The sequence below is a fragment of the Halichoeres trimaculatus genome, unplaced genomic scaffold (assembly GCF_033239565.1).
Source record: "Halichoeres trimaculatus isolate MK-OKI-2021-1 unplaced genomic scaffold, fHalTri1.1 fHalTri1_scaffold_15, whole genome shotgun sequence".
Taxonomy (NCBI): Eukaryota; Metazoa; Chordata; class Actinopteri; order Labriformes; family Labridae; genus Halichoeres; species Halichoeres trimaculatus.
The window spans coordinates 28963649-28978261 of record NW_027437193.1 but is presented as its reverse complement, the minus strand read 5'-3'; the positions used below and the strand labels follow the sequence as shown (position 1 = coordinate 28978261).

Genomic DNA, 14613 nt, shown 5'->3' with positions numbered 1-14613 from the left:
ATCAAGACTCTAAAGTCAGTTCAGTATGGTAAACAAACAGCAGATATATTAAAAATAAAACTACATGGATCTTTTTTTCTAGTATCTAAAAAACATCCAATATGAAATAATCAAACATATCTGAAAAACAGGAAGCAATGCATCACAGTTTTGTAATACATCAGAGGCTTTAATTTTATTATTTATCTTTTTTTTTTTTTTGAGATTCTTTCATGTTAAACAGCTTTATTTATTTATTACCGCAAACGCTGCTAAATTCCACACATTACAGCTCTCATACTCTCTTAATGCCACAGGCTTCTTTTTTCAAGACTTATAAAAAGTAGAAAAAATTTCAAAATTAGAAAATATTAATAAAGTGAGAGAAAAAACAAAGCATTAAGAAAAAAAGAAAAGTAATCTCTTACAATTGCTTTGGATTCTATTTCAGTGATCAAACTTTGAGCTCCCATTTAGGCTCCTCCACTTTTTGGGTTGACGCTTTCAGGGCTTTGTCCTTATTGGCTGATGAGGTTTTTTTTTTTATTTAATTTAATTTAATGTATTTATTTTTTGTTTTATTTTATTTATTTATTTGATTATTTTTTATTGTAATTTGATCATTTATTTTATTTATTTTATTTTATTTATTTATTTCATTTATTTCATTTATCTATTTATTTGATTATTTTTATTTTAATTTGATTATTTATTTTATTTATTTATTTTATTTATTTACCTTTTTATTAATTAAATTTAAAAAAATTCAGATAAGGGAAATACAATCATCTATACATATTTCTGCATCTGTTACAAAGGTTTACAAAAAGTAATATGTATCTTATTGGAAAAAAAAAATAAAGAAGACATACAATCAATCAGGTAAATTGCCAAAGCACAAAAGGAGGGGTGTAAAAGAAAAAAACTTTTTTTTTTTTCCCTTTAATTCATCACCACAGTCAGGGCAGGGCTCCACCTTCCAATAAACATATCTCTGAAGTCTCTAAGAGTAGGAGGTTTTTTTTTTTTTTTTAACTTTTAACCAGACTGTTTTGCTTTAAAGCCGTCCCTTCTCTGTTGAAAATTTCAAGTCTGTCTGGCTCGGTTATTGATGAAGAGGAGGTCATATGCTGTAAAGATTGTAACCCTGGCACTCTCTCTTACCCATTTCTCGGAATTGACTTCACACATTTTTTCGGTTGAGCCACCAGATCGCCTGTTTCTTTTGTCAACATCTGTTCCTCTTCACCCTGCCCTACCTCTTTCCGTCAGAGCAAAACTGAAACTAAAAAGCCTGCCGCTCCCTCTGCCCACTTACAAGAAGTCATGTATGCAGTGACTAACTGGAGCCACAGAAGTGTGGGAGAAGAGCGGTAAAACAAAACAAAGAAATACTGGCTGGAATTTTTGGAGATGGTCCAGGTTTGAAGTTTCAGACAAGCGATAGAATAACAAATCCAGTTGGGAATGCGGGAAACAGATTGCAACAAAAAGGTTCAACACAAAGTACAGTGGAAAGGTGTGTAAATTTGGAAAGCTTTTAAAGCCTTCTACATCGAAAACAATCAGTGTTACAAGCTTCATTTACCTGTGCTCTGGGATTTTGGAAACACAGAGAGCGACAATGTTACCCATGCAGTAAATAAATATTACTTGTTGCAACTTTTGACATGCATTTAGTGCATTCAGCTGTAATTAGAAATATCAACTGCTGTTAAACATTGAGGAAAAATAAATTAAGCCCCTTTTATGCAAGAACTTATGATATTTCCTGCCTGACTTTAAGATGTTCCAGCTGTGCCTCCTTGCCAAAGATCATCAGTGCTGGATCCACATCCGCAAGTCGCTGCACAAACTACATTTTAGTGAGTGTATTTGAACTGAATTAGTTTAAAAACTTATTTTGAGAAACTTCTGAGATATTTTTAGAAAAATATATTTTTACCAAATAAAAACTGTAGAAAATGAAATATTGACCACTCAGTTGAGCAGTAACCAGGAACTCTGCTGGAAGTGAATAATGTCTTCACCCTCGCCCACTTGCTCTCCATGAATGTTCCAGACCTTTACCCACTGTGTTCACAAATCAGCTCCCTCCCACTTCACATGGACAGTTTATCAGGGGGCAGGGAGGAAATAGTCTGGATTTGTGTAGGTTTAGTAGACTGGCTGTTTGCATTAACACATGCTCCCTGCCTGGACAATGTCAGGATGTTTTCAGGTGTGAAGTACAAAAAGAGTTAGGTTCCAAATTTAGTGATTTATTTTGGAAGATTTGATCAAATCCTTGTTCAAACAATCATCCAATTTTCTGTAGTTGTATCAATGAGTCCAGAACAGATAGCAATGATTGAGAAAACAAAAGAAAAGGAGTGCTACCTGGACTGGACAGAGTTTGTTTGAGGTGCTGGTTGGAAAGGGATTCAAAAAGTCCAGGAACAAAAAGAAGAGACTCCAAGGGACTCTCTAAATACTATTAAAATGCCTTTATTATAATGGCATGGTCATGTAGACCTTAAAAACAAACTTCAAACAAACTAGATAGAAATGAATGTCCTGACAAACAACTGACATCACAGATTTGTATGTGAGAATTTAACATTGGCACTCCGTCCCCTTCACACACAAGCCGTGTGCACACGTAGCCGGGTATCTGGGAAACTGCATGTATTTTTATATGTTTACACCTGTCATCCACATGAAACCGCAGTTTTACGTTATTAAAAATAATGTTTTCCGAACTTCAGCCAAAGTGAAAATTTGGGAAAACTCTGGTTTCTTGGTTTTGTGTGGACAGTGGGAAACAGAGTTTTCGGTTCTCAAACATAAACAGCTGAATGACAGGGGCTCATTCTGATTGGCTGGCATGAGTTTTACCTCTGGAAAACACTGACAAATATGGGTTTATAATGCCTCGAGCCGCACTTAGTGGTTTATTGGCCACTGTGTGGACAAAAGTATTTTTAAAAACAACTTGAGGGGGAATATTCATTTTTGAAAATGCCCGGCTATGTATGTACAAGGCCTCAGACCCCGTTTACACAACAATTTTTCTCCAAAATATGCAAAAATGCAGAGGAAAAAAAAATAGGTCCACACAGAAAAACACTAAGGTGCTGAAAATTCTGTAGTAAGAATGCCAGGCCTGTAGTTGGCACTATAACTTTTTTGTCCAGAAGCGGCTTTTGGTAGATCTGCAGTTGGGCCGATCATCTGGTGTATTGGTTAATTCTAAGAGCAGAAGTGGAGCAATAGATGCAGATTTTGTTGAAAGACAGACAGCAGATTTAGCGGATGGAGAAGCACAAGCACATTATGGTAGACCTCGATGATCATAACAACGGAACTGTTGTACCGTCTATGCCAATGCATGAAGTGAAGCGTGATGTCAGCGTTTCCAACGCCAGCTTACTGTTTACATTACAATGGTGGCTGCAGTGTTTCAGAAAAAAATCAATTTTGGAGGCCGATTTCAAAAGTTTGCATTTTAGTTTAGCTAAAACGCCTTTTCCGCGTACATACAACAATACTTTCCCTTTTCATCCTAAAACCGTTGTCGTGTAAAGGGCCCCTCATTGTCCTGGGATGGAGCAATTAGCTGCCCTCTCCCATCACTCTGTCCTCTGAGAGCAAACACTTTGGGGGGCTTGAGGTGCAGCTTTGAGCGATGACAAAGAGTTGAGGGGGAAGAAACAGGAAAGAGGGGTGAAATAAGGGATGTGGCTCCCTGTATCATGGAAACACAAACAGATGAAGAATGAGAAAGGTCATTTCCACACACAAAAGCACATGTGCGCACACACAGGCACAGAGGGCTTTGTATCACACTAATGATCGTCATTATTCACTAAAGCTGAAGGGCAGAGAGGGACTGGACAGGGTGATACCATTTACCAAGATCTGCCGTCGATGTGGAGTGAACCTTTAATGCACCTAAAAACAAACATAACCCAACCACATTAAGTCTGTCAACACATGTTTAAATAATTTGTTAATGGAGGAGCTAACTTTTTGCTCAATCACCTGATGGCAGTATTTCTGCAGAGCCTCATTTCACTTATCCAAATTTGAGGCTTTTTAGCAGTATGGCTGACAGTACCCAGCAGGAATGAATTCTAATGTGGATTAAAAGAAAAGCTGCACCTGTCACAGCCGCTCCCAGCCTGTCTGTCTGCCTGCCACTGTGCAGCATAGTGTGTTTGTGTGTGCAGCTCTGATCTGTGTGTGTCGCTGTGTACATGTGAATGTGCTGTCACTTTGAAGTTTGTCTCTCTGTGCACACGTGCCTTTCTGCTGACTCCTGGATGCGTGTGCTAGTTTGCCCAAATGTGTGTGTGTGTGTGTGTGTGTGTGTGTGTGTGTGTGTGTGTGTGTGTGTGTGTGTGTGTGTGTGTGTGTGTGTGTGTGTGTGTGTGTGTGTGTGTGTGTGTGTGTGTGTGTGTGTGATTGACGTATCTGCAGCTCTCCTGGCACTCCGAGGCCGGCCCAGGGCAGTGTTCACAGATACTTTGAGTGACAGGAGGTCAAGGAACAAGGGGATGATGTGTCATCCAGCAAGGCGGTCTCGCTGCTAAACAAATGCTGGACGCACGGCCGCTGCATGTCAGAAGCAGTTATCTCACTGAGTTTAATATTCTAAGAAATGTAGTGCGTCACGCTCTTGAGACGTTGGCTGCATTTATTCATTAAATTACCAACTGCTTTGTGCTCTGCCTTTTGCTGCTATAATAAGGAGATTATTGAAAATGTTTTCTCTGCGTTTTTTTAAACTTTTCATCAAACTTTTCTGCCTTTAGGGAATGGACGTGTTTTCCTTTACCCTCATTTATTTATTGAAATGCATTTCTTACTGGGTCTTGCACTCTGCTTGTTATCTCAAAGAAGGGCTAAAAAACACAAAATTGTATGGTTTGATTTGTTTCTCTGCAGAGTTTAAATCCAATTTGCAGATTTAATAACAAAATATGAATGCCACATACAAGTTCAGGCAATTATTAAACTTTAAAATTAAAGTTGTGGTTTGCAGATTTTTAACAATGCCGCAACATATTTCATTTTTGAGCCCTTAAGGATCACAAAGTGAAGCCCAGAGCTTTTTATATGTACTTTAAATTGTGAGTTAGCATCAAAAAGCATGTGTCTGTTATGCAACTGGGGTTTAGAAATATGTACGCTTGCATGATTCTGGGCATGAGCCCAAATGAGGCAAACGTCAAAGGGCAACAAATGGTCATGGCACCAGCACAATGTGTTCATACTGGGACCAACATGAGCTAATAGGTCTGAATACACAGCTTTACAAAACAAGAAAGCAAAACTGGATTGCATTAGATTCTTTTTATGTGTTGAGGAAGAGTTATGTACATATTTAGACATACTGGTACATCTTAAAAAGTAAGAAAATCATGAAAAAGTTATATTTTTTTTGTCACTCTTTTTCAGAATGTGAAACCCATATATCATATAGATTCATTACAGATAGAGTGAAACATTTCAAACATTTATTCCTTGAAATTTTGATAATTGTGTCTTAGAGGTAATGGAATCCCAAAAATGCAGTGTCTCAGAAAATTTGACTATTGTGAAAAAGTCACCTTGGAAAGTCATGGTGTCACACCCTAATAGGGCTGAATGATTTTGAAAAAAGATCTAACTGTGATTTTATTAGACTAATATTGGGATTGCGGTTTAGCATACAATTTTTTTTTTTTTTTGGGGGGGGGGGGGGGGGGGGGGGGGGGGGGGGGGGCATTTATCTTCTGTGTTGTTCAATTAACACAAGTTTTAAGTCGTTTTATAATATGACTAACCAACAAAAGATACTGTTAGCATTTAAACAAGTCTTTTTTGCATCTCTTAATTGAAAAAGAAAAAAAAAACACTGTGAAATTTTACTGATCTCCAGTTGTCAGTAAGAGTAACAAACCATACAGAGAAAAGTGACCAAGGGGTATGGCTCTACTATCTACTGGATGGATCTTTGTAGCTCACAGGCTTTTTTTTGCCAGAAAAAAAAACTGCATTTTGACTTTTGCTGGTTTTAAGGGAGAACAAGTATGAGTTACTTTATTCCTTCCAGGTCTGTGTACATGAAACTTTTTTTTACTAATTGCAGCCTTTGCGATTTGAAAATTGCATTCTATTACATAGTGATGTCGGTTTAAAATAGATTTATTGTTCAGCCCTACACCCTGATCAACTAATTAACTCAAAACACCTGCAAAGATATCCCAAGCCTTAAAGTGGTCTCTTAAGCCATGTCCTCACGAAGCCGGGTATTTAGGAAAACGCATGTATTTTTGTACGTCTATGCCTGTCGTCCACACGTAACCGCAGTTTCACGTCACTGAAAACAATGTTTTTCTAAAAACTCCGGCGGAAGTGAAGATTTTGGAAAACTCCGGTTTCATGGTTTCGTGTGGATGCTGGTAAACAGAGTTTTCAGTTCTTAAACGTCACAGCTGAATGACGGGGCTCATTCTGATTGGCTGGCATGGGTTTTACGTCAGGAAAACACTGCCATTTATGGGTTTGAAATGCCTCGAGCTGCACTCACCAGCGGATTTACCCGCTGCGCGTGGAAGAAGGAAGTATTTTTTAAAAATGAATGAAAGGGGGATATTCGTTTTTGAAAATACTTGGCTTTGTGTGGACATGGCCTCAGTCCGGGTCAGATGGCTACACAATCATGGGAAAGAATGCTGACTTGACAGATGTCCAGAACACAATCATTGACACTTTCCACAAGGAGGGAAAGCCACAAAAGGTCATTGCTACAGAAGCTGGTTGTGCACAGAGTGCTGTATCCAAGCATATTAATGGAAAGTTCAGTGGAAGGAAAAAGTGTGGCAGGAAAAGGTGAACCAGCAAAAAAGATGACCGCAGCCTTGAGAGTATTGTCAAGAAACATCCATTCAAAAATTTTGGGGAACTTCTCAATGAGTGGACTGAAGCTGGACTCAGTGCATCAAGAGCCACTACACACAGACGAATTGTAGAAATGGGCTTCAAATGTCACATTCCTTGTGTCAAGCCACTCCTGAACCAGAGACCAGAAGTGTCTTACCTGGGCTAAGGAGAAAAAGGACTGGACTGTTGCTCAGTGGTCCAATGTCCTCTTTTCAGATGAAAGCAAATTTTGCATTTCAGTTGGAAATCAAGGTTCCAGGGTCTGGAGAAAGAGTGGAGATGCACAGAAGTCCAGTGTGAAGTTTCCACAGTCAGTGATGATTTGGGGAGCCATGTCATCTGCTGGTGTTGGTCCACTGTGTTTTCTGAAGTGCACAGTCAACACAGCCATCTACCAGGACATTTTAGAGCACTTCATGCTTCCTTCTGCTAGGGCTGCACGATTATCGCAATCGCAATCGCAATAGCAATGTCAGCACATGCAATTCAGTTTTTTCTCCATGAAAACCAAGCAAGTCTGTAGACTCATCATGACACAACTTTTTTTTTATTAAATCGCAATCGCAATCGCAATATTGTCCACCTAATCGCAAATCGCACCTTTTCCCCAAATTGTGCAGCACTACCTTCTGCTGACCAGTTTATGGTGATGCTGATTTCATTTTCCACCAGGACTTGGCACCTGCCCACACTGCCAAAGGTACCAAAAGCTGGTTCAATGACCATGGTGTTACGGTGCTTGATTGACCAGCCAACTCACCTGATCTGAACCCCATAGAGAATCTGTGTGGTATTGTCAAGAGGAAGATGAGAGACACCAGACCCAACAGTGCAGGTGACCTGAAGGCTGCAATCAGAGCAACCTGGGCTTCCATTACACCTGAACAGTGCCGCACACTGACCGCTTCCATGGCACGCCGCGTTGATACAGTAATTCATGCAAAAGGAGGCCCAACCAAGTATTGAGTGCATGGAAATGAACATACTTTTCAGAAGCCTGACATTCATGTTTAAAATGTCTTTTTTTATTGATCTTGTGTAATATTCTATTCATTTTTTCTTTGGGACACTGCATTTTGAGTTTTCCTTATCTACAAACCACAATTACCAAAATTTCAAGCAATAAATCTTTGAAATGTTTCACTCTATCTGTAATACCTCTATATAATTTATGGGTTTCACATTCTGAAATGAGTGATGAAAAATATTGAACTTTAACATGATATTCTGATTTTTTTAGATGTATATGTATTTTAAATTGTGAGTTAGCATCAAAAAGCATGTGTCTGTTATGCAACTGGGGTTTAGAAATATGTATGCTTGCATGATTCTGGGCATGAGCCCAAATGAGGCAAACGTCAAAGGGCGACAAATGGTCATGGCACCAGCACAATGTGTTCACAGTGGGACCAACATGAGCTAATAGGTCTGAATACACAGCTTTACAAAACAGAAAAAGCAAAGCTTTACTGCATTGGATTCTCTTCATATGTCAAAAAAATACATTTACATACTCAGACATAAAGTTAGACTTTGGAAACTTTGAATAAGCACAGAATGACCCTCAAATCCTCAAGCCCCTGTGATGCTGTCTACTGTTAGAATTAAAAATAAGTCCCTTCAACTGATCTCGCCAGCTAAAAGTAGACCTGTGTGCGAAAGCGCCAGAAGACAACAGCGAAGCAAGCGGCTGGTGTTTATTAATGAGCAGGAGAGCAGAGCACAGATACAGTATTCACCAAGGCCAGTGCTTAGATAATGCCAGGCAGATGGGTCAGGATGAGCTTAGCATATTAACATGTTACGTAACTCCAAGTGCTGTGTTTGTCTTCAGGCCCTGCACATGTGGGTGTGGGGGAGTTCTGCTGCTGTTTAGCTTGACATGGCGTTTTCATATGTTAGCTTCAGGGTAACCTTTAAAGAGACATGTTTTGTCTGACTGTGTTTGTGTGGTTGATTTCTGTGCGGATGTGGTGATATTTGGAAAAACAGCTTTGCTAAGCTAACTCGCAGGCAGGGTGTCCCCTCTGAAGGCCATAACTTCCCCCCTTTCTCGCCTCCTACCGATCTGAGGTGGTGGCAGGTAGAGATAAGACACGTTGCTGCAGACTGCTGCTTCATATCTTCATGCCACACACACATACACACTTGCATATTCACACACATGAGCAGAATAGATAGACACAACTGTGCATAAAGGTTGAATCACTGTAGAAATGCAGAGGAAATGTTTGCCTGAATGAGTACAAGGATGGGTATATGGATGGCTGATGGATGGATGGATGTTCCCCTGAACTTCCTGCTTCCATGGCAGAACAGATTCCTCATTTAAAAACATTGTTTACACACAAAATAGATGTAAAAATGTTTATGCCTCTGGCTGCAGAACAGCTGGGATGCAAGACAAAAGCTTGATATGCGAATGTTTGCGTCTTGATACAGCCTGTGAACCATGAACCTCTGTGCAGTGAGTCATCAGTTTCAGCAACAGCTGCCAAATCAGGGCAATGCAACCAAATAAAACCATCCTGCATTAAAACATTTTTAGCTGAAATGATCATTTTCTGCAGACTCTGGGTTGTTTTTCTTAAGGCTGTGGTTATAAACTGAATTGTATTGCATTGCACAGTATAATGTATGTATAATATCCTGTCCCCCTCATACATATAAATAGGTTTGACAAAGCAGTACAACATCATAGAAAAATAGAGATGTAGTTTGCTTCTCCTGTTTTCATTACGCTTTACCTACTTTACTTTTTCCCCAACTCTGACAGCCTGTCTGTCTTTTTACCTGTCTGTCTGTCTGTCTGTCTGTCTTTACTACCTGTACCCTATGTCTAATTCCAAACTCTGAGTATATATATACGCTGCACCCTGAAGCACTGTCAAATCTGACACCTCCCAGTGGGATGCTCTCACATATTTAAGCTTTAGGTTGACTGACAGAATGACGCAGTATCACTATGCAGCAAAGTCTTCATCACATATTCATGTGCAGTGGATGAGGATGGAGGATCTTTTTAACCAATTCATTTCTTCTTATGTTTTCAGGTTACTTCCTGGAGTTGCTAAACCAGTCAGCGGTTAGTCTTCAAGAGACTTTTACTTCATCATGGGGCTCCCTTTACTCCCAGAACTCCCAGGTCTTCACCGACCTGTACACGGATATAAAGCACTACTACAGAGGATCCAATATAAACCTGGAGGAGGTGCTCAATGAATTCTGGGCCAGACTCCTGGAGAAGCTCTTCTACCAGGCCAACAAGCAATATTTTATAGGTACAGCCACATTTTTCTCATTCAGTACAAACTTAACAAACATAAGGATACCAATCTCAAGGTGCTGATACCATTATTTTAATGGATGTTTATGCTGACTGCAGGTGAAGACTACCTTGAGTGTGTGTCCAAGCAGATAGAGACACTTCGACCTTTTGGAGACACTCCCCGTGTGATGAAGATGATGGTCACACGCACTTTTGTGGCGGCCCGTTCCTTCGTTCAGGGGCTGGTGGTCAGTGGAGAGGTGGTCCGCAAAGTTTCCCAGGTAAGACCGACAATATAGAATAGAATAAAATAGAAAATACTTTATTTATCCCTGAGGGGAAATTCGGGAGTCAGCAATACGAGAAAAACAAAAGTAAGAAAGTGTATAGAAAGTACAAAAAGTTCAATAAGAAAATAGATGATGACAGCTTGTCCATCATTGTCCAGTTCAGCCAGCCTCCACCTCCACAGGGTCCAGGACTGAGCTTCTTCAGCAGTCTGTTCAGTCTCTGTCTCCTGGATCCTGTCTGCTCACAGCAGGTGAAGCTCTTCCATCGTGGAGTTCATGTCCAGTGTTAGCTCTGTTAGCTATGTCTGTGAATAGCTTGATGCTACTCTGCCTTCTCATATTCCCTCTGTTGCTGGGTTAACATGGCTAGCTTTTCCATCTTATTGGAGATAGATCTTACGTTCCCTATAACGATGGATGGAAGGACAGGTCCACGTTGTCACTTCTTAGCTCTTGCCTCAGAACCAGCACGTTGTCCTCACCTCCTTCTCCTCACCTTGTGGGAAACATCAGGCCTTGCACCAATTAGCATTGACATGCTACATACTCCTAACAGCTGATTTCACATGTAAACAATGCGGCCATGGTCATATGCAGGATCTCCAGACAAACACAGGGGCAAAAGTAGTAAAAATGTCACATAAGACAAAACCAGTTTGGTGTCCACGACCAACAAATAAACCACACAAAGAAATGACCCACTCCATATTACAAGAAACGGACAAAGAAGAGAGAGCTGCTGCAACAAGGCGGTGTCTACCAACACTATTACGTCTTCTTTAATATTTCTTAGCCTTTTTTTTTATTTTGCACAGCATTCTCTCCATCCAATCAATGTGATAAGTCTCTCACCCTGAAATTTACCATACTCTATTTCTTGTAGGTTTTATTGCTTCTGATGGAAGCTGCTAAGCGTCCGACATTCATTTTCACTGCTGTCTAATCTGCTGAAAAGCTAATACTCTCCTCTCTGATGCCAGGTTCATTGGTATTCCTCAGTTCAAGTGTATTCATCTCTGTGCAAACGCCTCAACGCTCAACCACGTCCGCACAGACCTGTTTCTGCTAGTCAGTGCACAGTGTAAAGCGGTGGCAGATCAATGTTGGTGGAAACGAGAGGCTCCATAAAGCATGGCCCGGGGCTGAGACAATCAGCCCCTGCAACAACAGTTAATGTCAGCGCCTCGCTGAAAAATGTCTCCCTAGGCCACGGGGAGGGTTAATATCTCCCATGAGGAATGGTCCCCTCTGTGTATAAGACAGGAGTAAGGTTAAGATCAGAGCAAGACAGAGAAATCATTTGAGCTCCTGAAAGGGAGGTGGCTGGTATTGATGCAGCAGTGAAAAATATCTCCCATCAGACACTGGGCAAGGAGAGTGCTGAGAGCAGTGGACCTGTGAAGAATGCACACATCATTTGACAAAACAGATGCTGTACCGGAGATGAATATTACAATTCTTCCCTGCTGATATATTACAAGGTCAGGCTGTGTGTAAGCATGAAAAGATAAAGCGTGCAAGAAAAAAAGCCGGCAGCGTGACAGAATAGGTGGCGGTACGGCTTCGTGACTGCAAGGCCACACGTTTGGATGTGTCAGAAAAGAATCTATATGAGCCTTTTCACTCTGATCCATGTGCTGTAGCTTGAGTTGTACGTTTCAGATACTGCACAGGTCTCTGGCATCACAGTCACTTAGCCTATTTAATTTGTCCCCTTGGCCCATGACATGTCAAACCTGCACAAAGGAGCCAGCAGATGTCTCAATTAGAGCCTGAATGCAATGAAACTATGCACAGCCACTCCTGTAGGGGAGTAAATCAAGAATAACTTTGAGGACAGATCATCTGAAATGCCAGGTAGCTTCTGGATAACAAGACAGACAGTAACAGAGACAAGTTTAACTGCTTTACTTGGAGCTACAGTGTTAGCCTGGTTGAACTGAAGACATGTCAGCTACAACTGAAACTAAAGCAGAGTGTAAATAGCTGAATCAGCATGGTTTATTGGACGATATGTTGATTTGTGCAACACAGGTTCTGTATCAGCTGGAGTATATGCAGAGAGATTCTTGTCATCATTCATTTCTATTGGATATTTACATTTCGCATTAGGGATGGAACGGTTTCTGAAAAAATTAGAACCATTTGGTTTTCCTCATTTGGTTTGGGGTGTGTGTGCTTCATTTGGTTTGTGTTTTTCTTTTTTCTTCATTTGACTGCTCAGTTTGAAGTGAGTTTGTTGCTCCAATCATGGGCATATGCAACAGGAGGCAAAGGAGTACATTAGACATAAAAATAAAACAAGAACGGACAGAAGAAAGTTGGTTTGTAGTTCTAAACATATTTATGATGTTGTGTTTCACCTGCTTTCTGTCTCTCCTACAGAGTCCATGACAATTACATGCAAATTGATTATTATGCAAATTAGACAGAAGCATCATTTAGTGACTTTTAGTGACTTCTGGGACAGCCAATAGTGACTTATCTTACTGAGGAGTTGGCATGTTGAAACTAGCGATGTTTCACTCAGCTTTAATGATGTTTGAAATGGGAAACAGCCTCATTCTTTTAGGTTTTTCATGACTTTACATGACAGAATTGATAAAAAAATACTTTGTTAATTGTGGATTATTTTTATTATGCTCCACCCGAAGTGTGACTCAGAGATATCGCAGGTCCTCCCTTCCTGCAGCTATTGGACTCTACAACAAAAACCTCTCCAGCATACAATAATCTGTATTTTTTTTACTCCCCCTAATAGATATACCCAAAATTGTAGTGTAAATATTGTTAATTGTTATTGTTAATAGACAATACCGTGTATACCTCCATCCCAGTCAGTCTCATTTCCACTTTTTTTTACTTCTTTGCCTTCATACAGAAATTAATATGGATGACTGCCCTTTTCTTTATTTTCATTTTAGTTGTATTTTTGCTGTTTCTATTTTTATTCTAATTAATAGTCGTTTCATTGTAAATCTCTTTCTGGTATCTCTTGTATCCTGCTGCTGCTGTAAATGTGGAATTTCCCCATGTGGGACTAATAAAGGTTTTTCTTATCTTATCTTATCTTATCTTATCTTATCTTATCTTATCTTATCTTATCTTATCTTATCTTATCTTATCTTATCTTATCTTATCTTATCTTATCTTATCTTGTCTTATCTTATTTTATATCTTATCTGTACGTGGTAATCTGGGGTATTAAAAACAACAACAATGTACACCGAAACGAACCCAAAACCATGACCACAAAACCGTGATAAGAACCAAACCGTGGATTTTGTCAACCATTCCATCCCTTTTTCCCATGTGTGGATAGGGTTGTTAGGCGTCGCCCTGTTGGCTATGGCTGCCTTTTGCAGCAGCTCTCTCTTCTTTGTCCATTTCTTGTGATTTTTTCATCTCTTGTTTATAATCTTTGTATTTGGAGTGGATCATTACTTTGTATGGCTCATTTGTTGGTCATGGACTCCAAACTTTTTTGTGGCTTCAGCGATATTTTTTACTTTTTTTGCTCCTGTGTTTGTCTGGAGATCCTACATGTAACCATGGCTGTATTGTTTACATGTGAAACCAGCTGTTAGCAGTCTGTAGCATGTCAATGCTAACTGGTGCAAGGCCTGATGTTTCCCACAAGATGACGAGAAGGAGGTGAGGACAACGGGCTGGTTCTCAGGTGAGAGATGAGAAGTGACGACATGGACCTGTTCTTCCATCCATCATTATTGGGAACATAAGATCTATCTCCAATAAGATGGACGAGCTAGCTGTGCTAACCCAGCAATAGAGGGAATACCAGAGGGCAGAGAAGCATCATGCTATTAACAGACATGGCTAACAGAGCTAACACCAGACACCAACTCCATGTTGGAAGAGCTTCACCTGCTGTGAGCAGACAGGATCCAGGAGACAGAGACTGAACAGACTGCTGAAGAAGCTCAGTCCTGGACCCTGTGGAGGTGGAGGCTGGCTGAACTGGACAATGATGGACAAGCTGTCAGCATCTATTTTCTTATGGACCTTTTTGCACTTTCTATACACTTTCTTACTTTTGTTTTCTTGATTGCTGCTGTGACTTCACTTTCATTGTACTTGTTACAATGATAATAAAGTTCTATTCTATTCTATTCTATTCTATTCTATTCTATTCTATTCTATACTATA

At 40.0% G+C, this 14613-nt stretch overlaps 1 protein-coding gene across 4 annotated transcripts in view; it reads left to right on the top strand.

Moving 5' to 3' along the window:
• The window catches only part of gpc1b (glypican 1b), a 135324-nt gene that overhangs the window by 97139 nt on the left and 23572 nt on the right, over positions 1-14613 (top strand). For all 4 annotated transcript variants that reach the window (XM_074688718.1, XM_074688715.1, XM_074688717.1 and 1 more), the window contains 2 exons: positions 9942-10169; positions 10274-10437. In XM_074688718.1, the coding sequence (XP_074544819.1) occupies positions 9942-10169; positions 10274-10437 (392 nt within the window). The remainder of the gene's footprint in view (positions 1-9941; positions 10170-10273; positions 10438-14613) is intronic.